Consider the following 24,299-nt stretch of genomic DNA (forward strand, 5'->3'; position numbering starts at 1 on the left):
ATACAAATTAACACATCTTCCTTCCTCAATCTTAAGGAAAATGCAAAATTTTGTGTTTCTATTTAATTTAATGCAGAATTCAATTATCTAGAAAAGAAACTGATGTTTCAGAGCAGAATTACCAGTTAGTCTGTCTTGGTGATAATGCTCTATATGAGCCTCCTCCCAGCCCTCTTCAACTAACACAATCAACATATCCTTCTTCAAAGAAAGGGGCTTCCTTTCCTACACCATCACTGTCCTCAACTGTACCTCTTCCATTTTGCACATGCCTGCTCTCACCCATCCTCCTGCCACCCCACCAGGGATAGAGTCCTTGTCCTCACCTACTACCACACCAGCCTGTGTCCAGCACATTAATTCTCTGTAACTTCCACCATCTCCAACTGGATCCCACCACCAAGCACATCTTTCCCTCACCCCCACTTTCTGCTTTCCGCAGGGATCACTCCCTACGCACTCCCTTGTCCATCTCCCTCCTAGCACTTATCCTTGCAATCAAAACAAGTGCAACACCTGTCCCTACACCTTCTCCCTCACTACCATTCATGGCCCCAAACAGTCCTTCCAGGTGAGACAACACTTCACCTGAGAACGCAAACACAAGGAAATCTGCAGATGCTGGAAATTCAAGCAACGCACACAAAATGCTGGTGGAATACAGCAGGCCAGGCAGCATCTATAGGAAGAAGTACAGTCGACGTTTCAGGCCGAGACCCTTCGTCAGGACTAATTGAAAGAAGAGATAGTTAAGAGATTTGAAAGTGAGAGGGGAAGATCCAAAATGATAGAAGACAGGAGGGGGAGGGGTGAAGCCAAGAGCTGGAAAGTTGATTGGCAAAAGGGATACACAGCTAGAGAAACGAAAGGATCATGGGACGGGAGGCCTAAGGAGAAAGAAAGGGGGAGGGGAGCACCAGAGGGAGATGGAGAGCAGACAAGGAGTGATTGTGAGAGGGACAGAGAGAGAAAAAAAGAGAAAAGGAAAGGGGGAATAAAAAAATAAATAAATAAGGGATGGAGTAAGAAGGGGAGGGGGGCATTAACGGAAGTTAGAGAAATCAATGTTCATGCCATCAGGTTGGAGGCTACCTAGACAGAATATAAGGTGTTGTTCCTCCAACCTGAGTGTGGTTTCATCTTGACAGTAGAGGAGTCCACTCATTTTAATTCCATTGACATGTCCATTCTGACATGTCAGTCCATGGCCTCCTCTCCTGTTGCGATAAAGCCACACTAAGGCTGGAGGAGCAATACCTTATATTCCATCTGAGTAGCCTCCACCCTGATGGCATGAACATTGATTTCTTGAACTTCCAGTAATGCCGCCCCCACCCACCATTCCCATTTGCTTCTTACCTTTTCTCCTAACCTGCCCATCACCCCCTGGTGCTCCTCCCCTTTTCTTTTCTCTATGGCCTTCTGTCCTCTCTCAGATTCCCCCTCTCCAGCCCTATATCTCTTTCACCAATCAACTTCCCACCTCTATACTTCATCCCTCCCCACTTCCCGGTTTCACCTACCACTTTGTGTTTCTTCCTCCCCTCACCCAACTCTGACTTTTTATTTCTCCAGTCCTGATGAAGTGTCTTGGCTCGAAACATTAACTGTACTTTTTTTCATAGATGCTGCCTGGCCTGCTGAGTTCCTCCAGCATTTTGTGTGTTGCTTGGATTTTCAGCATCTGGAGATTTTCTCATGTTTGCGATTGTCCTATTTCTTTCTCACCTTGGGTGTATCGCTGCAATTCACCTCTCAACTATTTCCTGCAGTAATGAAGTCTACATTTACAGTTACTCTAATTCAATATTGGATTCATTACTTACCATTTTTATTAAGTCCCTAATTCTGTTTTCCTATGCATGTGGAAATACCTTCTGTACTCAATGCAAAAGCTTCACAAACTAAAAACCTTCCAATCCCACAAACATTCCTTCTAAAGCACAAAACACTAATTGTCCCTTTGCCAATGTTTCCATGCTCTTTTATTAAGATGCAGGCAAGAACAGCTTGCTTCTGAATTTGACCTGCATACAAGTCTACATTATAGAGAAGTACAACATAGCAACAGACCATCTGGCCCGTGATATCTGTGCCACCATGATGCCAATTTGAACTAATTCCACCTGCTGCATGTGGTCTATATCTTTCCATCTCCTGAAATGTTACTATCGTTTCTGCTTCTACTACCTTACCTAGTAGCCTGTCCGGGCATCAAGCATAATAAAATTGTTTGCCTCAAATCTTTTAAATGCTGCCCTTCTTACCTTAAATTTAGGCCCCCTGACATTTGCCATTTCCATCTGGGGAGAAAACACTTATTTATCCTATGCCTCTCATAATATTGTACACTTCTATCAGTTAAACCTGAAGCATCAGGTATGAAGGAAAGAAACAAATGAATTGTGCCCAATCTCTCCTTATAACTAATAATCCAAGCCAGGCAACATGCTGGAGAACCCCTCTGCACCCTCTCAAAAACCTCAACATTCTTTTTGCAGCCACCAGAACTGCACACAATATTCTAACTGTGGCTTTACCAGTTTTATACAGCTACAAAATGACTCAGCATTTGTTATTCTCAGTGATCTGACTAACAAAGGCAAGTATGCCAAATGCTATTACCACCATATCTGTGCTTTGAGGAGCTATGAAACAGTGGTCCTCAGGCTCCTGTCATAAACTGTATGCTTTCCTCTTACATTTAATCTTCCAATGTAACTAATTTCCAATTGAATAGCTTCTGATTAAAATGACCACACTACTTTTATGATCTGTGCTTTTGAACTCTTTGATCTTCTCTATATCTGCCCCCATTTAGAAGTCAATAATGCAAGTTGTGTGTGACATTGTTACCCTTTCCATCATAACATACTATTTCCAACTTAACCATCTGGCAAAAGCGATCATGCCCTCCTTAAGGAGGAACCATACTTGTTTAGTTACCTGCCTTAGGAACAGTATCGCCATACTGAAGTTACCTTTCTGACAACAGAGTTCACAGCAATGATCGAATTTCCTTCTGGGCCATCTGAAGAGATAGTAGTACATTCAGGATTCCCTGGGAGCACATACACCGCTCGTTCTGCTAACACCATGCGAGCATGGTCATAACAGTTTAAGCGTTTTACCCTAGAGGAAAAAAAAGATACTGTGTGAATGGGTCCATTTGTTTTAGACATTTTAAAACTTGTTGCTGTAAAGAGATGTAGGACACTCAGATCCGCAGGATTAATTGCAGTACGAAAAGGAAACAAATCGATACATTGAAGTCAAAATGCACACAATCAATACTCCTTCAACTTGTTAGCGTTAGTCCAATCCAAATAAAACACAATATACACAAAATGCTAGTGGAACACAGCAGGCCAGGCAGCATCTATAAGGAGGAGCACTGTCAACGTTTCGGGCCGAGACCCTTCGTCAGGACTAACCGAAAGGAAAGATAGTAAGAGATCTGAAAATACTGGGGGGAGGGGGAAATGCGAAATGATAGGAGAAGACCGGAGGGGGTGGGATGAAGCTAAGAGCTGGAAAGGTGATTGGTGAAAGTGATACCGAGCTGGAGAAGGGAAAAGATCATGGGACGGGAGGTCTCGGGAGAAAGAAAGGGGTGGGGGTTGGGAAGCACCAGAGGGAGATGGAGAACAGGCAAACAACTAAATATGTCAGGGATGGGGTAAGAAGGGGAGGAGGGGCATTAACGGAAGTTAGAGAAGCCAGTGTTCATGCCATCAGGTTGGAGGTTACCCAGCCGGTATATAAGGTGTTGTTCCTCCAACCTGAGTTTGGATTCATTTTGACAGTAGAGGAGGCCATGGATAAACATATCAGAATGGGAATGGGACGTGGAATTAAAATGTGTGGCCACTGGGAGATCCTGCAAAAAAGCAGGATCTTTTAATTCCACGTCCCATTCCCATTCTGATATGTTTATCCATGGCCTCCTCTACTGTCAAAATGAATCCAAACTCAGGTTGGAGGAACAACACCTTATATACCGGCTGGGTAACCTCCAACCTGATGGCATGAACACTGGCTTCTCTAACTTCCGTTAATGCCCCTCCTCCCCTTCTTACCCCATCCCTGACATATTTAGTTGTTTGCCTGTTCTCCATCTCCCTCTGGTGCTTCCCAACCCCCACCCCTTTCTTTCTCCCGAGGCCTCCCGTCCCATGATCTTTTCCCTTCTCCAGCTCGGTATCACTTTCACCAATCACCTTTCCAGCTCTTAGCTTCATCCCACCCCCTCCGGTCTTCTCCTATTATTTCGCATTTCCCCCTCCCCCCAGTATTTTCAGATCTCTTACTATCTTTCCTTTCGGTTAGTCCTGACGAAGGGTCTCGGCCCGAAACGTCGACAGTGCTCCTCCTTATAGATGCTGCCTGGCCTGCTGTGTTCCACCACCAGCATTTTGTGTGTGGTGTTGTTTGAATTTCCAGCATCTGCAGATTTCCTCACGTTTGCTCTTTAAAAACATATTATTTGATTGCCTGTATAAATTTCAGCAATTTCTCACAAATTGCCTCTGGTGGCACCAGTCTTCCACAGTTAGTCCAAGAGCACAGAAAATATTTATGACAGATAGAAGTCATTCAGCCCATTTCATTGTCTTGGGGCTATTAAAGGCAAGCATCCCAATACCTTCTAATCTTTCAGCCCTGTTAATTCAGGTGTTTTTGTTTAGAGAACTTTCTCTATTCTGCTACATTTCAATGATGCATCTTTCATGGTGCTCACTTGCCGTCAACCAAAATTCTGCAACTATGATCGTTTCTGAAATCACAAATCTCAACAACTTACATTAGCCCTTCATTAATAACTTGGTCTTAAAATTCTAATCTTAGTTTCAAAGCCATATGGTCTCATGCCTCCATATAACTACACCCGCCAGTTCAAGTTTGCTGATATCCCAAGACTCAAGGCATATTGACAGCTGTACCATGGGCTGTCAAATAGAAACATAAGCATAGAAAAGCTACAGCACAATACAGGTGCTTCAGTTGACAATGCTGTGTCAAACATGTACTTACTTAGAAATTACCTAAGGTAACCCACAGCCATCAATTTTTCTAGGCTCCATGTACCTACCCTGTGTCTCTTGAAAGACCCTACCGTATACGCCTCTACCACCATTTCCAGCAACCCATTCCACGCACTTACACCACTCTGTGTAAAAAAAAAACTTACCCCGACATCTCCTCTATATCTACTTCCAAGCACCTTAAAACTGTGCCCTCTTGTGCTAGCCATTTCAACCCTGGGAAAAAGCCTCTGATTATCCACACGATCAATGCCTCTCATCATCTTATACACATCTATCAGGTCATCTCACATTCTCCACCACTCAAAGGAGAAAAGGCCCATAAAAGTTCTCATCAGGCATGCTTCCCAATCCAGGCAACATCCTTGTAAATCTCCTCTGCACACTTTCTATAGTTTCCACATCTTTCCGATAGTGAGGTAACCAAAGCTGAGCACAGTACTCCAAGTGGGGTCTGACCAAGGTCCTATACAGCTGTAACATTACCTCTCGGCTCTTGAACTTAATCCCATGATTGATGAAGGCCAATGCACCGCATACCTTCTTAGGCACAGAGTCAACGTGCACAGCAACTTTGAGTGTCCTATGGACTCGGATCCCAAGATCCCTCAGATCCTCCACACACTGCCAAGAGTTTTATTATTAATACTATATTCTGCCATCATATTTGACCTAACAAAATTAACCACCTCACACTTATCTGGGTTGAACTCCATCTGCCACTTCTCAGCCCAGTTTTGCATCCTATCAATATCCTGCCGTAACCTCTGACAGCTCTCCACAACACCCTCAACCTTTGCGTCATCAGCAAATTTACTAAACCATCCCTCCACTTCCTCATCCAGGTCATTTATAAAAATCACAAAGAGAAGGGGTCCCAGAACAGATCCCTGAGGCAAACCACTGGTGACCAATCTCCATGCAGAATATGACCCGTCTACAAGCACTCTTTGCCTTCTGTGGGCAAGCCAGTTCTAGATCCTGAAGCAATGTCCCCTTGGATTCCATGCTTCCTTACTTTCTCAATAAGCCTTGCATGGGCTACCTTATCAAATGCCTTGTTGAAATCCATATACACTATATCTACTGCTCTACCTTCATCAAAAAATTCAATCAGGCTCGTAAGGCATGACACACACAAAATGCTGGTGGAACGCAGCAGGCCAGGCAGCATCTATAGGAAAAAGTACAGTCGACATTTCGGGCCGAGACCCTTCGAAAGGCATGACCTGCCTTTGACAAAACCATGCTGACTATTCCTAATCATATTTTGCCTCTCCAGATGTTCATAAGTACTGCCTCTCAGGATCTTCTCCATCAACTTACCAACCACTAAAGTAAAACTTACTGGTCTACAATTTCCTAGGCTATCTCTACTCTCTTTCTTGAACAAGAGAACAACATCTGTACCCCTCCAATCCTCTGGAACCTCCCACGTTCCCATTGATAATGCAAAGATCATTGCCAGAGGCTCAGCAATGTTCTCCCTCACCTCCCGCAGTAGCCTGGGGTACATCTCGTCCGGTCCCAGAGACTTATCCAACTTAATGCTTTCCAAAAGCTCCAGCACATCCTCTTTCTTAATGTCTATATGCTCAATCTTTTCAATCCGCTGGAAGTCATCCCTACAATCGCCAAGATCCTTTCCGTAGTGAATACTGAAGCAAAGTATTAAGTATCTCTGCTATCTCCTCCGATTCCATACACACTTTCCCACTGTCACACTTGATTGGTCCTATTCTCTCATGCCTTATCCTCTTGCTCTTTATATACTTGTAGAAAATCTCCTAACCTCCCTACCAGAGGCTTCTTTAAGATGTGTGCCAAACCTACAAGACCATGCAGAGATGCATCAGCTCCACCCCACTACAATTCTACAATCACAATTTCCAAGTAGAGTCAAACTGTAGTTTTTTTTGGAGTATTCATACCAAAATACATAAAATGTGTTACCAACATCTGCCAAAGTATTGGTCACAATGAATATACAAGGGAAAAGGTTTTGAAATAGTTGAAAGCTTTTACTAATTAGCACCTTTTATAACAACGAATATAAAGCAGTCTGGTTGGGGCCAGAAATGCACTTCTACATCAAAACTTGCCTATTGATTTACTTCCTACAAGCACTGAGTACAAGAGACAGAGTACAGCTGGACAAGATATTGGTAGAACTGCAGCTGTAGCAATGTGCGCAGTTATGATCACAATACCATAACACTATAAGATATGAGCAGAATTAATCTATTTGGCCAATTGCATCTGCTCCGTCATTTCATCACAGCTGATCCAATTTTTCTCTCAGCCCCAATTTCCCTACCACATAGCCCTCTTTTTTTCTAAGAGTCTCTAAAAAGATCCTACTGTTCCTACCTCCACCATCACCAGCAGTGCATTCCACACACAACTACTGTATGAAAAACTTACCCAACATGCCCTCTGTACCTACTTCCAAGGATGTTAAAATTATGCCTCCTTGTGTTAGCCATTTCAGCCCTGGGAAAAAAGCCTCTGGCTATCCACACGATTAATGCCTCTCATCTTATACACCTCCATCAGGTCACCTCTCAACCTCCGTCACTCCCAAGGAGAAAAGGCCAAGCTCATTCAACCTATTCTCATAAGGCACACTCTCCAATCCAGGTAACATCCTTATAAATCTCCTCTGCACTCTTTCTATAGTATTCACATCCTTCCTGTAGTGAGGTGATCACAACTGAACACAGTACTCTGTGGGGTCTGATCAAAGTTTTATATAGCCGTAACATTACCACACGGCTCCTGAATTCAAAGCCATGGTTGATGAATGCCCACACAGCATATATCTTCTTAACAACACTGTCAATCTGCACAGCAGCTTTGTGTTCAATGGAAACAGACCCCAAGATCTCCCTGATCTTCCACAATGCCAAGAGTCTTACCATTAATACTATATTGTTTTCAAATTTGACTTACCAAAATGAACCACTTTACACTCATCTCTGTTGAACTCCACCTGCCACTTCTCAACCTAATTCTGCATCTTATCGATATCCCACTGTAACCTCTGACAACCTTCCAAACCATCTACAACCTCCGGCAACCTTTGTGTCATCAGCAAACTTAGCAACCCGCCTTTTTATTTCATCTAGCTCATTTATAAAAATCACAGAGCAGGGGGCTCCAGAACAGTTCCCTGTGGAACACCACTGGTCATCAACTGCCACGCAGAATAAAAACCATCTACAACCACCCTTTGCCTTCTGTGGGCAAGCCAATTCTGGATCCACAAAGCAAGGTCTCCTTGGATCCCATGCCTCATTACTTTCTGAATGAGCCTTGCACGGGGAACCTTATCAAAATCCTTATTGAAATCCATATACACGACATCCACAAAGAATTCAATCACGATTGAAAGGCATGACCTGCCCTTAACAAAGCCATGCTGACTATACCTAATTAGGTTATGTATCTCCAAATGCTCATAAATCCTGCCTCTCAGGATCTTCTCCAACAACCTGCCCACCACTGAACTGACTCACTGGTCTATAATTTCCTGGGTTATCTCTCCTCCTCTTCTTGAACAAGGGAACAACATTTGCAACCCTCCAATCCTCTGGTAATTCTCCCGACCCTATTGATGATGCAAACATCATTGCCAGAGGCTCAGCAATCTTCTCCCTCACTTTCCACAGTAGTCTGGAGTATATCTCATCTAGTCCCAGCGACCTACTTAACTTAATGCATTTCAAAAGCTCTAACATATCCTCTTTATTAATGTCTATGCGCTCAAGCGTTTCAGTCAATAGACAATAGGTGCAGGAGTAAGCCATTCGTTCCTTCTAGCCAGCACCGCCATTCACTGTGATCATGACTGATCAGTACCCCGTTCCTGCCCTCTCCCTATATCCCTTGACCTCGCTATCTATAAGAGCTCTATCTAATTCTCTCTTGAATGCATCCAGAGACTTGGCCTTCACTGCCTTCTGGGGCAGAGCATTCCACATATCCACCACTCTCTGGGTGAAAAAGTTTTTCCGCATCTCTGTTCTAAATGGCCTACCCCTTATTTTTAAACTGTGGCCTCTAGTTCCGGACTCACCCATCAGCTGGAACATGCTTCCTGCCTCCAGCGTGTCCAATCCCTTAATAATCTTATATGTTTCAATCAGATCCCCTCTCATCCTAAATTCTAGTGTATACAAGCTCAGTCGCTCCAATCTTTCAACATATGACAGTCCCGCCATTCCGGGAATTAACCTTGTGAACCTACGCTGCACTCCCTCAATAGCAAGAATGTCCTTCCTCAAATTTGGAGACCAAAACTACACACAATACTCCAGCTGGGGTCTCACCAGGGCCCAGTACAGCTGCAGAAGGACCCCTTTTTACTCCTATACTCAATTCCTCTTGTTATAAAGGCCAGCATGCCATTAGCTTTCTTCACTGCCTGCTGTACCTGCATGCTTGCTTTCATTGACTGATGTACAAGAACACCTAGATCTCGTTGTACTTCCCCTTTTCCTAACTTGACTCCATTTAGATAGTAATCTGCCTTCCTGTTCTTGCCACCAAAGTGGATAACCTCACATTTATCCACATTAAACTGCATCTGCCATACATTTGCTCACTCATCCAACCTGTCCAAGTCACCCTGCATTCTCATAAAATCCTCCTGACATTTCACACTGCCACCCAGCTTTGTGTCATCAGCAAATTTGCTAATGTTACTTTTAACCCCTTCATCTAAAACATTAATGTATATTGTAAACAGCTGCGGTCCCAGCACCGAACCTTGCGGTACCCCACTGGTCACAGCCAGCCATTCCGAAAGGGACCCGTTAATCGCTACTCTTTGTTTCCTGTCAGCCAGCCAATTTTCAATCCATGTCAGTACTCTGCCCCCAATACCATGTGCCCTAATTTTGCCCACTAATCTCCTATGTGGGACTTTATCAAAAGCTTTCTGGAAGTCCAGGTACACTACATCCACTGGCTCTCCCTTGTCCAGTTACATCCTCAAAAAACTCCAGAAGATTAGTCAAGCATGATTTTCCCTTCATAAATCCATGCTGACTTGGACTGATCCTTCTACTGCTATCCAAATGTGTCGCAATTTTTTCTTTTATAATTGACTCCAGCATCTTTCCCACCACTGATGTCAGGCTAACCGGTCTATAATTCCCTGTTTTCTCTCTCCCTCCTTTCTTGAAAAGTGGGGCAACATTAGCCACCCTCCAATCAGCAGGAACTGTTCCTGAATCTATATGACATTGGAAAATGATTACCAATGTGTCCATGATTTCTAGAGCCACCTCTTTAAGTACTCTGGGATGCAGACCATCAGGTCCCGGGGACTTATCAGCCCTCAGACTCAGTCTATCCAACACTGTTTCTTGCCTAATATAAATTTCCTTCAGTTCATCCTTTACCCTAGTTCCTTTGGCCACTATGACATCTGGGAGATTGTTTGTGTCTTCCCTAGTGAAAACAGATCCAAAGTACCTGTTCAACTCGTCTGTCACTTCCTTGTTCCCCATAATAAATTCACCCGTTTCTGTCTTCAATGGCCCAATTTTGGTCTTAACTATTTTTTTGCTATTCACATACCTAAAGAAGCTTTTACTATCCTCCTTTATATTCTTGGCTAGTTTACCTTCATACCTCATTTTTTCTTGGCGTATTGCCTTTTTTGTTATCTTCTGTTGCTCTTTAAAAGCTTCCCAATCCTCCGGTTTCCCGCTCATCTTTGCTATGGGAGTACAGTTAGACGAGAAGCTAGACTGGACTGCCAACACAGAGTCGACTGTACTTCCTTAGAAGGTTGGCGTCATTCAATGTCTGCAGTGAGATGCTGAAGATGTTCTATAGGTCAGTTGTTGAGAGCGCCCTCTTCTTTGTGGTGGCGTGTTGGGGAGGAAGCATTAAGAAGAAGGACGCCTCACGTCTTAATAAGCTGGTAAGGAGGGCGGGCTCTGTCGTGGGCAAAGTACTGGAGAGTTTAACATCGGTAGCTGAGCGAAGGGCGCTGAGTAGGCTACGGTCAATTATGGAAAACCCTGAACATCCTCTACATAGCACCATCCAGAGACAGAGAAGCAGTTTCAGTGACAGGTTACTGTCGATGCAATGCTCCTCAGACAGGATGAAGAGGTCAATACTCCCCAATGCCATTAGGCTTTACAATTCAACTGCCAGGACTTAAGAACTTTTTTTAACTTTTTGAGTTAGTGATTTAGATGCATATCATATTATTACTGAGTTAAGTATTGTATGTAATGAGTTTTTTTTTGCTACAACAAGTGTATGGGACATTGGAAAAAAATGTTGAATTTCCCCATGGGGATGAATAATCTATCTATCTATCTATCTATGTTATACTTCTCTTTTATTTTTATACTGCCCTTTACTTCCCTCGTCAGCCACGGCCGCCCCTTACTCCCCTTAGGATCTTTCTTCCTCTTTGGAATGAACCGATCCTGCAACTTCTGCATTATTCCCAGAAATACTTGCCATTGTTGTTCCACTGTCTTCCCTGCTAGGGTATTGTTCCATTGAACTTTGGCCAGCTCCTCCTTCATAGCTCCAGAGTTCCCTTTGTTCAACTGTAATACTGACACATCCGATTTTCCCTTCTCAAATTGTAGGTTAAAACATATCATATTATGGTCACCACCTCCTAATGGTTCCTTTACCTCGAGGTCCCTGATCAAATCTGGTTCATTGCACAACACTAAATCTAGAATTGCCTTCTCCCTGGTAGGCTGCAGTACAAGCTATTCTAAGAATCCATCTCGGAGGCACTCCACAAACTCCCTTTCTTGGGGTCCAGTACCATTCTGATTCTCCCAGTCTACCTGCATGTTGAAATCCCCCATGACAACGGTATCATTACCTTTGCGACATGCCAATTTTAACTCTTCATTCAACTTACACCCTACATCCAGACTGCTGTTTGGGGACCTGTAGATAACTCCCATTAGGGTCCTTCTACCCTTAGAATTTCTCAGTTCTATCCATATTGACTCGACATACCCTGATTCTATGTCCCCCCCCTTGCAAGGGACTGAATATCATTCCTCACCAACAGAGCCACCCCAACCCCTCTGCCAGTCAGTCTGTCCTTTCGATAAGATGTATATCCTTGAATATTCATTTCCCAGGCCCTGTCCGCTTGAAGCCATGTCTCTGTTATTCCCACAACATCGTACTTGCCAATTTCCAACTGAGCCTCAAGCTCATCTACTTTATTCCTTATACTTCGTGCATTCATATATAATACTTTTAATTCGTCACTCCCCTCTCCTTTCATATCAACTCCTATTTCACTTGGCCATACTGTATGATCTCTTCTTGAGCTTTCTACTCCATTGATTCTGTTGTCCTTTTTAACTTCTCTTATTTTCACTTTCCCTTTAACTCCATCCTTATATTTCCAGTTCATCCCCTCCCCCCCACTACTTAGTTTAAACAGATCCGTGTTGCAGTGGCAAACCTGTCTGCCAGAATGCTGGTCCCCCGCCTATTAAGGTGCAACCCGTCCCTTTTGTACAATTCATCCCTACCCCAAAACAGATCCCAGTGGTCCAAGAATGTAAATCCTTGCTTCATGCACCAGTTCCTCAGCCACACATTCAGATCCATTATCTCCTTGTTCCTACCCTCTCCAGCACGAGGAACTGGAAGCAAACCGGAGATAACCACCCTGGAAGTCCTGCTTTTCAGCCTTCTTCCGAGTTCTCTGAAGTCCTGCTGCAGAATGTCCTTCCTCTTCTTCCCGATGTCATTTGTGCCAACATGCACTACCACTTCCGGCTGTTCACCTTCACCCTTGAGGATTCCCTGCAATCGGTCCGTGACGTCCTGGATCCTAGCACCAGGGAGGCAACACACCACCCTTAAATCTCGCCTGTTGCCGCAGAAACCCCTTTCTGTACCTCTTACTATGGAGTCCCCTACTACCACGGCTCTTCCTGATGTCTGACTCCTTGGCTCTGCTTCTGCACCAATTTTCGGCTCGCAGACCTGTCCGCCTCTCAGACTGGCAGTATCTTCTGTCCTGACAGCTTCCAAGAGGGTGAACCCGTTTATGAGAGGTACATCCCCTGGGATCTTCTGTACTTCAAGCATCCTTTCCTTCCTCATCATTGCCCCCTTTCTCTCTTCCAGTATCCTTGATGTAATGACCTCACTGTAGGTCCTGTCCAGAAAACTCTCGTTTTCGCGGATAAACCTGAGGTCATCCACTTCTTTCTTCAGTGCTGCAACATGCTCCTTCAGAAGCTGAATCTGGACACACTTTCCACAGCTGTAGCAGCCGGGGGCACCATCAGTGTCCCTGACCTCCCACATCATGCACGTAGCACACTGAATCAGTCCACCGTAATTCATCCCACAATTGCCATGGTCCTTTCCCCAGGTGAATACTGAAGCAAAGTATTCATTAAGTACCTCAGTACTTCCTCTGACTCCATGCACACTTCTCCAAAATTGCACCTAATTGGCCCTATTCTCACTCACATGGTTCACATCTTCTTGCTCCACATACTTGTAGAACGCCTTGGGGTTTTCCTTAATCCTGCTCCCAAAGGCCTTCTCATGGGCCCTTATAGCTCTCCTAATTTCATTCTTAAGTTCCTGCCTGGCAACCTTTTATTTTTCTAGAACTCTGTCAGTACCTAGCGTCTCGGCCCGAAACTTCGACAGCGCTTCTCCCTATAGATGCTGCCTGGCCTGCTGTGTTCCACCAGCATTTTGTGTGTGTTGTTGTTTCTTGAACCTTTCGTAAGCTTTTCTTTTCTACTTAACTAGATTTTTTACATCCTTTGTACACTATGCTTCTTTCACCCTACCATTCCTTCCCTGCTTCAATGGAACATACCTTTGCAGAATGCCATGCAAATGTTCCCTGAACATTTGCCATATTTCTGCTGTGCATTTCCCTGAGAACATCTGCTCCCAATTTATGTTCCCAAATTCCTGCCTAATAGGTATTTCCTCCTACCCCAATTAAATGATTTCCCAATTTGTCTGCTCCTATCCCTCTCCAGCACTAGGGCAAAGGAGATAGAGTTGTGATCACTACCTCCAAAATGCTCTCCTGCCAACAGATCTGATACCTGACCAGGTTCAGATCAATATCAGATCAAGTACAGTCTCTCCTCTAGCTGGTTTATCTACATATTGCGTCAGGAAACCTTCTTGAACGTACCTAACAAACTCCACCCCATCTAAACCCCTTGCTCGAAGGAGATGCCAGTCAATATTAGTAAAGTTAAAATCTCCCATTACAACAGCTCTATTATTGCACCGTTCCAGAATATGCCTCTGTACCTGCTCCTTGATGTTCCTGTTACTATTGAAGGTCTATATATAAAACAAAACCAGAAGAGTTTAAAATCACAAACAAGGAAAAATCTGCAGATGCTGGAAATCTGAGAAACACACACACAAAATGCTGGAGGAACTCAGCAGGCCAGGCAGCATCTATGGAAAAAAAAAGTCCACATTTTGAGCCAAAACCCTTCAGCAGGGCTGGAGAAGAAAAGCTAAGAAGTAGATTTAAGAGGGGAATGGAGGGAGAGAGAGAAACATCAGGTGATAGGTGAAACCTGGAGGGGGAGGAATGAAGTAAATAGCTGAGAAGTTGATTGATGTAAGTGAGAGAAGGCCATGGAAGAAAGAAAAAGGCGAGAGGAGAACCAGAGGGAGGCGATGAGTGGGCAAAAGAGATAAGGTGAGAGAGGGAAAAGGGGATAGGAAACAGTGAGGGGGGTGGGCAGCATTACAGGAAGTTTGAGAAATCAATGTTCATGCCACCAGGTTGGATGCTATTCAAATGGAATACAAGGTGTTGCTCTTCCATCCTAACTGTGACTTCATTATCAGTGGAGGAGGCCATAGATGGACATATTGGAATGGGAAGTGGAACTAAAATACAAAAGGGTTTTTAGAGGGACAGGGGCTAAACACAGAAAAACGGGACTAGCTCAAGAAGGCATTTTGTTGCGTGGACTAATTGGGCAAGTTTAGAACATACAAGAAATATAACTGAACTTAAAACAAGGGGCAACAACATGTGTTGCTGGTGTGATGCAGTCTAATTTTAAAATTCTATTCAGCACAACATACATACTTAATAGCGTGCATGTTTTGGTACTTGGTATATGAAATGAGCATCAGAGGAAATGGTTAAAGCAGTTACATGAATAACATTTAAATGTTAATTGAATTACAGGGATAGAAAAGACCAACGGATGGTTGTAGTTGGGAGTGAATGTCCAAGGTTACATGTTGGATAGGAAAGTAGGCAGAGGGTGTTGGTATGGCTTGCCTGGTAAAGAATGACATCAAATTAGTAGAATGATGTGACATAGGATGGGAAGATGTTGAATCCTTGTGGGTTGAGGTAAGAAACTGTAAGAGTAAAAGGATCCTGATTACAACAGGAAACCGAAAAGATGTGTCAAAAGGGCAATGTTATGATAGTCGTGGGAGATTTTAACATGCAGGTTGATTGGGAAAATCAGATTGGTAATGGATCTCAAGAGAGTGAGTTTGTTGAATGCCTACAAGATGGCTTTTTAAAGTAGCCTGAAAATTAAGCCTACTAGGGGGATCAGCTATACTGGATTGGCTGTTATGTAATGAACTGGAAGCCATTAGGGAGCTTACGGTAAAACTGCCCTGAGGTAACAGTGATCACAATATGATGGAGTTCAACTCAAAATCAGATACGGAGAAAGTAAAGTCTGATGTAGCAGTATCTCAGTGGAGTAAAGGAAATTACAGTGGTATGAGAGAGGAGTTGGCCAAAGTAAATTGGAAGATGTATTCCAAGTCAGAAGAAACACTCAAATGGCAAAGTAGTACAACCGTGGCTGACCAGGAAAGTCAAAGCTGATGTAAAAACAAGAGAGGAGGCATACAACAAAGCAAAAATTAATGGGAAGATAGAGGATTAGGAAGCTTTTAAAAGCCTACAGAGAGTAACTAAAAGAATCATAAGGGAAAAGATGAAATATGAAAGCAAGTTCACAAACAATATCAAAGTGGATAGTAAAAACTTTTTCAAGCATGTAAAATAATAGAGATGAGAGTGGATGTAGGACTGCTAAAAAAGGCCAGAAAAGTAATAACAGGGTACAAGGAAATGGCAGATGAATTAAATGAGTATTTTGTAGTCTTTACTGTGGAAGACACTAGCAGTGTGCCAGATGTTGCAGTGTATGAAGGAAGAAAATTGAGTGCAGTTACTATTACAAGGGAGAAAGTGCTCAAAAAGCGGAAAGACTCAAGGGTACGTATGTCTCCTGGACCAGATGAACTGCACCCTGCGGTTCTGAAAGAGGTTGCGGTAGAGATTGTGGAAGCATTAACAATGATCTTTCAAAAATCACTGAACTCTGGCATGGTGCCAGAGGACTGGAAAATAGCAAATGTCACTCCACTCTTTAAGAAAGGAGGAAGGCAGCAGAAAGGAAATTATAGACCAGTTAGCCTGACCACAGAGGTTGGGAAGATGTTGGAGTCAATTGTTAATACTGAAGTTATGGAGTACTTGGTGATACAGGATCAAGTCAGCATGGTTTCCTTAAGGGAAAACCTTGCCTGATGAATCTGTTGGAATTCTTTGAGGAGATTACAAGTAGGATAGATAAAGGGGATGCAGTGGATGTTGCATATTTGGACTTTCTAAAGGCCACTTTGGCAAGGTGCCACTAGGCTGCTTACCAAGTTAAGAGCCCATGGTATTATAGGAAAGTTAACATGGTTAGAGCATTGACTGATTGGTAGGAGGCAATGAGTGGAAATAAAAAGATCCTTTTCTGGTTGGCTACCAGTGACTAGTGGTGTTCTGCAGGAGTCTGTATCGGGACCGCTTCTTTTTATGCTGTACATCAATGATTTGGATGATGGAATAAATGGCTTTGTTGCCAAGTTTGCAGATGGTATGAAGATGGGTGGAGGGGCAGGTAGTATTGAGGAAACAGGTAGACTGCAGAGGATTTAGATTAGGAGAAAATTCAAGAAAGAGGCAAACTAAATAAATACAACATTGGAAAATGCATGTCATGCACTTTGGTAGTAGAAATAAATGTGCAGACTATTTTCTAAATGGGGAGAAAATACAAAAAGATCTGGAATGCAAAGGGTCTTGGGAATCCTTGTGCAGAACACCCTAAAGGTTAATTTGCAGGTTGAGTCAGCAATGTTAGCATTCATCTCAAGAGGTCTTGAATACAAGAGCAGGGATGTGATGCTGAAGCTTTATAAGAGACTGGTGAGACCTTGCCTTGAGTACTGTGAAGTTTGGAGCACCTTATCTCAGAAAAGATGTACTGGCATTGGAGAGGGTCCAGAAGAGGCTCACAAGGATGATTCAAGGAATGAAAGGATTATCACACGAGAAACGTTTGATGTCTCTGGGTCTGTACCCGGTGGAATTTAAAGGATGGGGGGGGGGGGGGTGGAATTCTCACTGAAACCTTTTAAACGCTGAAAGGCCTAGATAGCACAGACTTGGAAAGAATGTTTCTCATGGTGGGGGAGTCTAGGACAAGAGGGCACAGCCTCACAATAGAGGGGAGTCCATTTAAAAACGAGATGCAGAGAAATTTCTTTAGCCAGAGGGTGGTGAATTTGTGGAACATGTGACCACAGGCAGCTATGGAGGCCAGGTCTTTGGGTATATTTAAGGCAGAGATTGATGGGTTATTTTTTGGACACGGTATCTAACTTTATAGGGAGAAGGCTGGGGAATGGGGTGGGAGGGTTGGGGGAGAAGGATCAGCCATAACTGAATCATACCATTCTGTGATATGCCCCTAACTAAAGTTAGGAGTGTGAGGTAATTCTTGACAGGGATTAGAAAAATTAATACAGCAAAAATAATGGCTCTTTGGCCCATCAAGCCCATGCTGTGACTATCCAGTTAGTTCTTATTTCCTGTGTCACTCCTAGAAACATCTTTTAGCTGCCAGCCTCTCCTTCCTATTATAAGCCACCCAGCCATGTGTGCCAAGAACCCAACGGTATTGCAGGAAAGGACAAGAGACTGAGCCACTCTGCTGAGGAAAGAAAGCTGAGGGGTGACAAATCAAAGGATTTAAAATTAAGGGCTTTTGTGCAGTCAACACAACTAATGTTATCAGTGGTGGACTTGCTGGCCTGTTTAACATGCGTCTCATACATGTCAGATTTAAATGATGTAAAGGAATAAATGATCACACTACCTGGGCAAATTCTCTTGTGTAATGAGCGGAGATGGAGGGTAAACACTCTCACTTCCACCAAGACAAAAGCTCTTTGTGATCCAAGAAACTCTAAGCTCCACCACTTGCACCTGCAAAATAGGAAATACTTCAGGTCATTATGATTCATCTGCACAAGCTTCACAAATCAGATTCTAGAGCCAGTGGTCAAAGAAAGTACTCAATGAACTCAACAGCTAATTAAGGAAGAGTCTCTTTACCAGAAAGTGATTAGGTGGAGCTCACTACCACAGGAAGCAGTGAATTTATTTTTAAAGGGGTGAGACAAAATAGACTAATGTAGGTTGCAACCAAGGGGTAAACATCAGATAGAATGGGCATCTCTGCTTTATAGCTCCAATTCTTACAAAATGGAAGTTTCATTGCTGAAGTGAAAAAGAGTGGTTGGTCTTTCAGTGCAGCATTTCACTGTGCCCAACCATCTGTCCATGTTGCTCTGGGTGCCATGTCCACAAAAGACAAGCTGCCTCATTCACAGTGCAGAAGAGCAAAAGAAAAATTCAGAGGCCCGTGTTTATGAACTGCTTAGATATTTCAATTAATATTTAACTGTAGTTTGATCAGATATTTCATTAGGAAAGTTGGCATGTCATCAAAGGCACTTGCAAATTTCTAGAGATGTATCAGGTAGAGCATTCTAACTGGCTGCATCACTATTTGGTATGGGGAGAGGGTCGAATACACAGTATTGAGATGAGCTGCAGAAAGTCGTGAACTCAGTCAGCTCTCATAGGCACTGGCCTCCATAGCATCCAGGACATCTCCAAGGAATGATGCCTCAAAAAGGTGGTATCTATCATTAAGGACCCCCCTCACCCAGGACATGCCCTCCCTTCATTGCTATCATCAGGAAGGAGGTATGGAAGCCTGAAAGCACACACAATTCAGGAACAGTTTCTTCCCCTCTGCCATCAGATTTCCGAATGGACATATTGAACCCATGAACAGTACATTAATGCTTTTGTTTGTACTATTTATTTAGTGTAACTATAACAATTATATACACATACAGACACATTTACGAGGAAAGTCTTGCTACAGCTGTTCAGAGTATTGATGAGGAAAAGCTAGAGCATCACATACCACTTGGGTCTCACTAAAAGAGCAACCTGCTTGGCAGTTCCTACAATGAGTTAATAGGTAATTTTAGACAAACCACATTCTGGAGAGGTTTGATGATTGATACAGAAAAGTTGTTTTCCCCTTTTGGAAAATCTGGAACTATGACATGATTTCAGAATAAGAGGTTACTTATTTAAAATAAGAATTTACTTCAGAAAGTTGATGCTTTGCAATTCTTTATCTCAAAGGATAGTGAAAATTAAGTTGTTGATTACATTCAAGGTTCAGGACCTTTTGTACAATCAAATGGATTCTTGGCCTCAATCTAACTCATTATGACCTTGCACTTTACTTGCACTGCACCTTTTCGGCAGGTTTGACACTACTCTGCATACTATCATTGGTTTGTCTCATTCTAGCTTAATGCATTAACGACTTGAATTGTATAAACAGTATGCAAGACAAGCTTTTCACTCTGTCGTGGTACACTGGACAATAATAAACCAATATCAACATTATTTACTACAGGGGAATCTAAGCTGATGGGATAAGGAATTGGGGTAGAAAAGTGGTGTCAAGGCCACAAAGAGATCAGATGCTTCACTGGCTATATGGCCAAATTCCTGCTCCTTCTTTCCTAAATTAAAGCTGCAGCCACTTGGCACTTCCATTGAAAATAATGGAACGCTTGCAGACAAAGGCAATTTGTTATTTCTGTACTGACTCCACTTAAGTGCAGTCAAACTCATTTCACACTCCTGTCCTCTACCCTCTTTCCTGCAAATGCAATTCTTTCAATTACCAGCCTTTTTTTTAGTACAGTGAAGGAAGATGTTATTTTGGTTCATGTGCCAATTGCCATCATGTTACGTTCAACTTACTGCATTGTTAATAAGTTGGAGTCACAACACTATAACACAGAAACAGACCCTTCAGTCCATCTAGTCTGTGCCAAATCATTAAACTGCCTAGTCCTATTGACCTACACCCAGATCATAGCCCTCCATACACTTCCCATGTACAATTCCAAATATCTTATGTTGAATTTGACCCGACATCCACCACTTGCGTTCACAACTCATTCCACACACTCACCACCCTAAGTGAAGACGTTTCCCCCTCATATTCCCATTAAACATTTCTCCATTCACCTTTAACCCATGATCTCTAGTTGTAGTCTCACCCAACCGTGGTCAAAAAAGCCTGCTTACATTTACCCTTTCTATACCCCTCAGTTTTGTAGATCTCTATCAAATTTCCCAAGGAATAAAGTTCTAACCTATTCAGTCTTTTCCTATAACTCAGGTCCTCAAGTTCCAGCAACATCCTTGTAAATTCTCCATGTACTCTTTCAATCTTATTTACATCTTTCCTGTAGGTAGGTGACCAAAAGTGCATACAATATTTCAAATAAGGGCTCACAGTCTTGTACAACTTCAACATAACATCCCAACTCCTACACTCAATACATTGATTTATGAAGGTCAATGTGTTACAAACTTTCTTTACGATTCTATCTACCTGTGATGCCACTTTCAAGGAATTATAGATCTGTAATCCCAGATCCCTCAGTTCTACTGCACTCCTCAGTGTCCTATCACATACTACGCAAGACTTACCTTGGTTGGTCTTAACGAAGTGCAACACCTCACATTAATATGCATTAAATTCCATCTGCCATGTTTCCACCTATTTTTTTCCAGCTGATCCAGACCCTGTTGCAAGCTTTGATAGTCTTACTTGTGGTCCACTACATCCCCAATCTTGGCATCATCTGCAAATTTGATGATCCAGTTACTCACATTAGCATCCAGATCATTGATATAGATAACAATTAACAACAGACCCAGCACTGATCCTTGCAGCACATCACTAGTCACAGGCCTCCAGTCAGGGAGACAACCATCTACAACCACTCTCTGGCTACTTCTGTGAAGCCAACACCTAATCCAATTTACTACCTCACCTTGAATGCCAAGCGACTGAACCTTCTTGACCACACAGGGCCTTGTCAAAGGCCTTGCTAAAGTCCATGTAGACAACATCCACTGCCGTACCTTCATTAATCTTCCTGGTAACTTTCTCAAAAAAACTCCCTAAGATTGTTTAAGTGTGACTTACTGTGCACAAAGCCACAATGACTATCCCTAATCAGTCCCTGTCTATCCAAATCCACATATATCCAGTCCCTTAGAATACCCACTACTGACATCAGGCTCACTGGCCTATTACTTCTGGCTTATTCTTAGAGCTTTTCTTAAACAACAGAATACTCACTATCCTCCATTTCTCTGGCATCTCACTCATGGATAAGGATGTTTTAAATATCTCTGCTGAAGCTGCTGTAATTTCTGCATTAGCTTCCCACAAGGTCTGATGGAACATTGTTAAGCCCTGGGAATTCATCCACCCTAACTTAACCTCAAGACAGCAAGCACCTCCTCCTTATTCTGTATAGGGTTCATGACCTCACTGCTGCATTGCCTCATATCTACAGACTGTGTCTTGAGTAAGTACAAATTTTAAAAAAATCCAATAAGATCTCCATCTGTTTCAGCTCCATTCATAGATTACCACTGATCTTCTACAGGGCCCATTTTTTACCTCACCATCCTTTTGTCTTAATATATCTACAGAAGCATGTTCTTTTGTATTTCTTATACTTCTCAGGCCTCTCATTTATTCATGCTTGCCTATACCTGCTATGGATCTACTTTTTCTTAACCAGCACCTCAATATCTCCAGAACCAAGGTTCCATAATTTGTTATCCATGCCTATTATTCTGACAGGAACAAATAAACTCCATGTTTAAAGGCCTCCCATTTACCAAGTACACCCTTGCCAGAAAACAATCTATCCCAATCCACACTTGCCGGATCCTTTCTGATACCAAAATTATTAAAATTATATTTGTTATTTCTTTACAGTGCTAAAATCCTTCACAATTTTAAGCATCTTTCTATATGAGGGGCATCACAGTCCTCCAATTTATGTGCACACCTGAAGGCCCTCCACCATAGAATCATTTTTGTAAATAACTTCTGCATCCTCTCCAAAGTCTTCACATTGTTGTTAAGACCTACACACCCAGCCAGTGGTTTATGAAGCATAGAATAGAGTTGATAAGGAATTTCTTTAGCCAGAGGGTGGTGAATCTGTGGAATTCATTGCCACAGGTGGCTCCAGAGGCCAAGTTATTAAGTATATTTAAAGCAGAGGTTGATAGGCTCTTGGTTAGTCAAGATGACAAAGGTTACAGGGAGAAGGCAGGAAAATGGGTTTGAGAAGGATAATAAATCAACCATGAAATGGCAGAGAAGACTTGATGGGTCAAGTGGCCTACTTCTGCTCCTGTGTCTTATGGTCTTATTCTGCATTGTTATTGATTTAACTTGCTCAACCTCAGTGTACAATGAACAGTAGGCAAGATTTATTATTTTTCAGTATAATAAGGCAATATAATTTTTTTATGTACAATGATGTGTGTCTGGAATAGGTTGCCAGTGCACTGGTGAAAACATACAATGGTGCCATTTAGGAACTTTTGGATATATACATGAATATCAGGGTACAGAAGGCTACAGATTACATGCAAGCAGAAGACATTTTGTTTAATTTGGTATTGTGTTTGGCACAGCCAGAGAGTCTGTTCCAATGCTCTTCCACATAATGCTCATGTATGTTCTAATCAGGGTCACACAGTTTAAACTGTTAAAATAACAGCATTTCAAGAAGAGCTAATTACTACTGACAGTTTATAGAATATCTTTTAAACATTTTTAGTGTTTGTCCTTGGATTCATTGGGGTGGCTACTTAGAATGTAAAGGTTGGACTGATCTCAGAGTAAAGGTTGGTACAACATTGTGGGCCGAAGGACCCGTGCCTCGCTGTGGTATTCTCATTCAAACTTGAGAACAAGCTAACCCACAAATACAAAAATCCATTTAACAGACAGACATACTTTATTGATCCCAAGGGAAACTGGGTTTTGTTACAATCGCACCAACCAAGAATAGTGTAGAGATATAGCAATATAAGACCATAAATAATTAAAATAATAAGTAAATTATGACAAGTGGAAATAAGTCCAGGACCAGCCTATTGGCTCAGGGTGTCTGACCCTCCAAGGGAGGAGCTGTAAAGTTTGATGGCCATAGGCAGGAATGACTTCCTATGACGCTCAGTGTTGCATCTCGGTGGAATGAGTCTCTGGCTGAATGTACTCCTGTGCCTAACCAGTACACTATGGAGTGGATGGGAGACATTGTCCAAGATGGCATGCAACTTGGACAGCATCCTCTTTTCAGACACCACCGTCAGAGAGTCCAGTTCCACTCCCACAACATCACTGGCCTTACAAATGAGCTTGTTGATTCTGTTGGTGTCTGCTACACTCAGCCTGCTGCCCCAGCACACAACAGCAAACATGATAGCACTGGCCACCACAGACTCGTAGAATATCCTTAGCATCATCCGGCAGATGTTAAAGGACCTCAGTCTCCTCCCATAAAATTACCCAATACCCAGATGACAATACCTTGTACTGAAATGCATTCTTTGCACTTAGCAGAAAAACTTACCTCTTCAACAACTGCTTTAAACTTGCTCTTTTTGCTCAGTACAGGTCGGACACCAGATAACCATTGCACATTGGAGAAAACTTTAGCTGCTCCAAACAACATCTGTCCTGGATAAAACCCATAGGATTCATCAAAGAATTGCCCCTATAAACAGAAAGGTATTGATGAATGTAATTAATGTTGACCCTTTCAAATGCACAAACTCAGTATGTGAAAACTCGACTCTGCTCAGTGCAGAATATAAAGAATGAATCAACAAGTCTTCAAAAATAATATTCATGATGTAGATTTTCACAAACCTTTCTCTATAGAAAATAATTAAGTTTGCTTAAGTTACATCTACTTATTGACAATTCCAGC

General features: G+C 42.6%; 1 protein-coding gene across 1 annotated transcript in view; it reads right to left on the reverse strand.

Annotated features, from left to right (window-relative positions):
* Positions 1–24,299, reverse strand: part of LOC140714841 ((E3-independent) E2 ubiquitin-conjugating enzyme UBE2O) — a 163,030-nt gene that overhangs the window by 67,747 nt on the left and 70,984 nt on the right. The window contains exons 6-8 of the mRNA XM_073026496.1: positions 23,940–24,083; positions 18,257–18,366; positions 2,982–3,132 (exon numbers count right to left, since the gene is read on the reverse strand). Coding sequence (XP_072882597.1) covers positions 2,982–3,132; positions 18,257–18,366; positions 23,940–24,083 — 405 coding nt within the window. The remainder of the gene's footprint in view (positions 1–2,981; positions 3,133–18,256; positions 18,367–23,939; positions 24,084–24,299) is intronic.

The sequence above is a fragment of the Hemitrygon akajei genome, chromosome 22, assembly GCF_048418815.1.
Source record: "Hemitrygon akajei chromosome 22, sHemAka1.3, whole genome shotgun sequence".
Lineage (NCBI taxonomy): Eukaryota > Metazoa > Chordata > Chondrichthyes > Myliobatiformes > Dasyatidae > Hemitrygon > Hemitrygon akajei.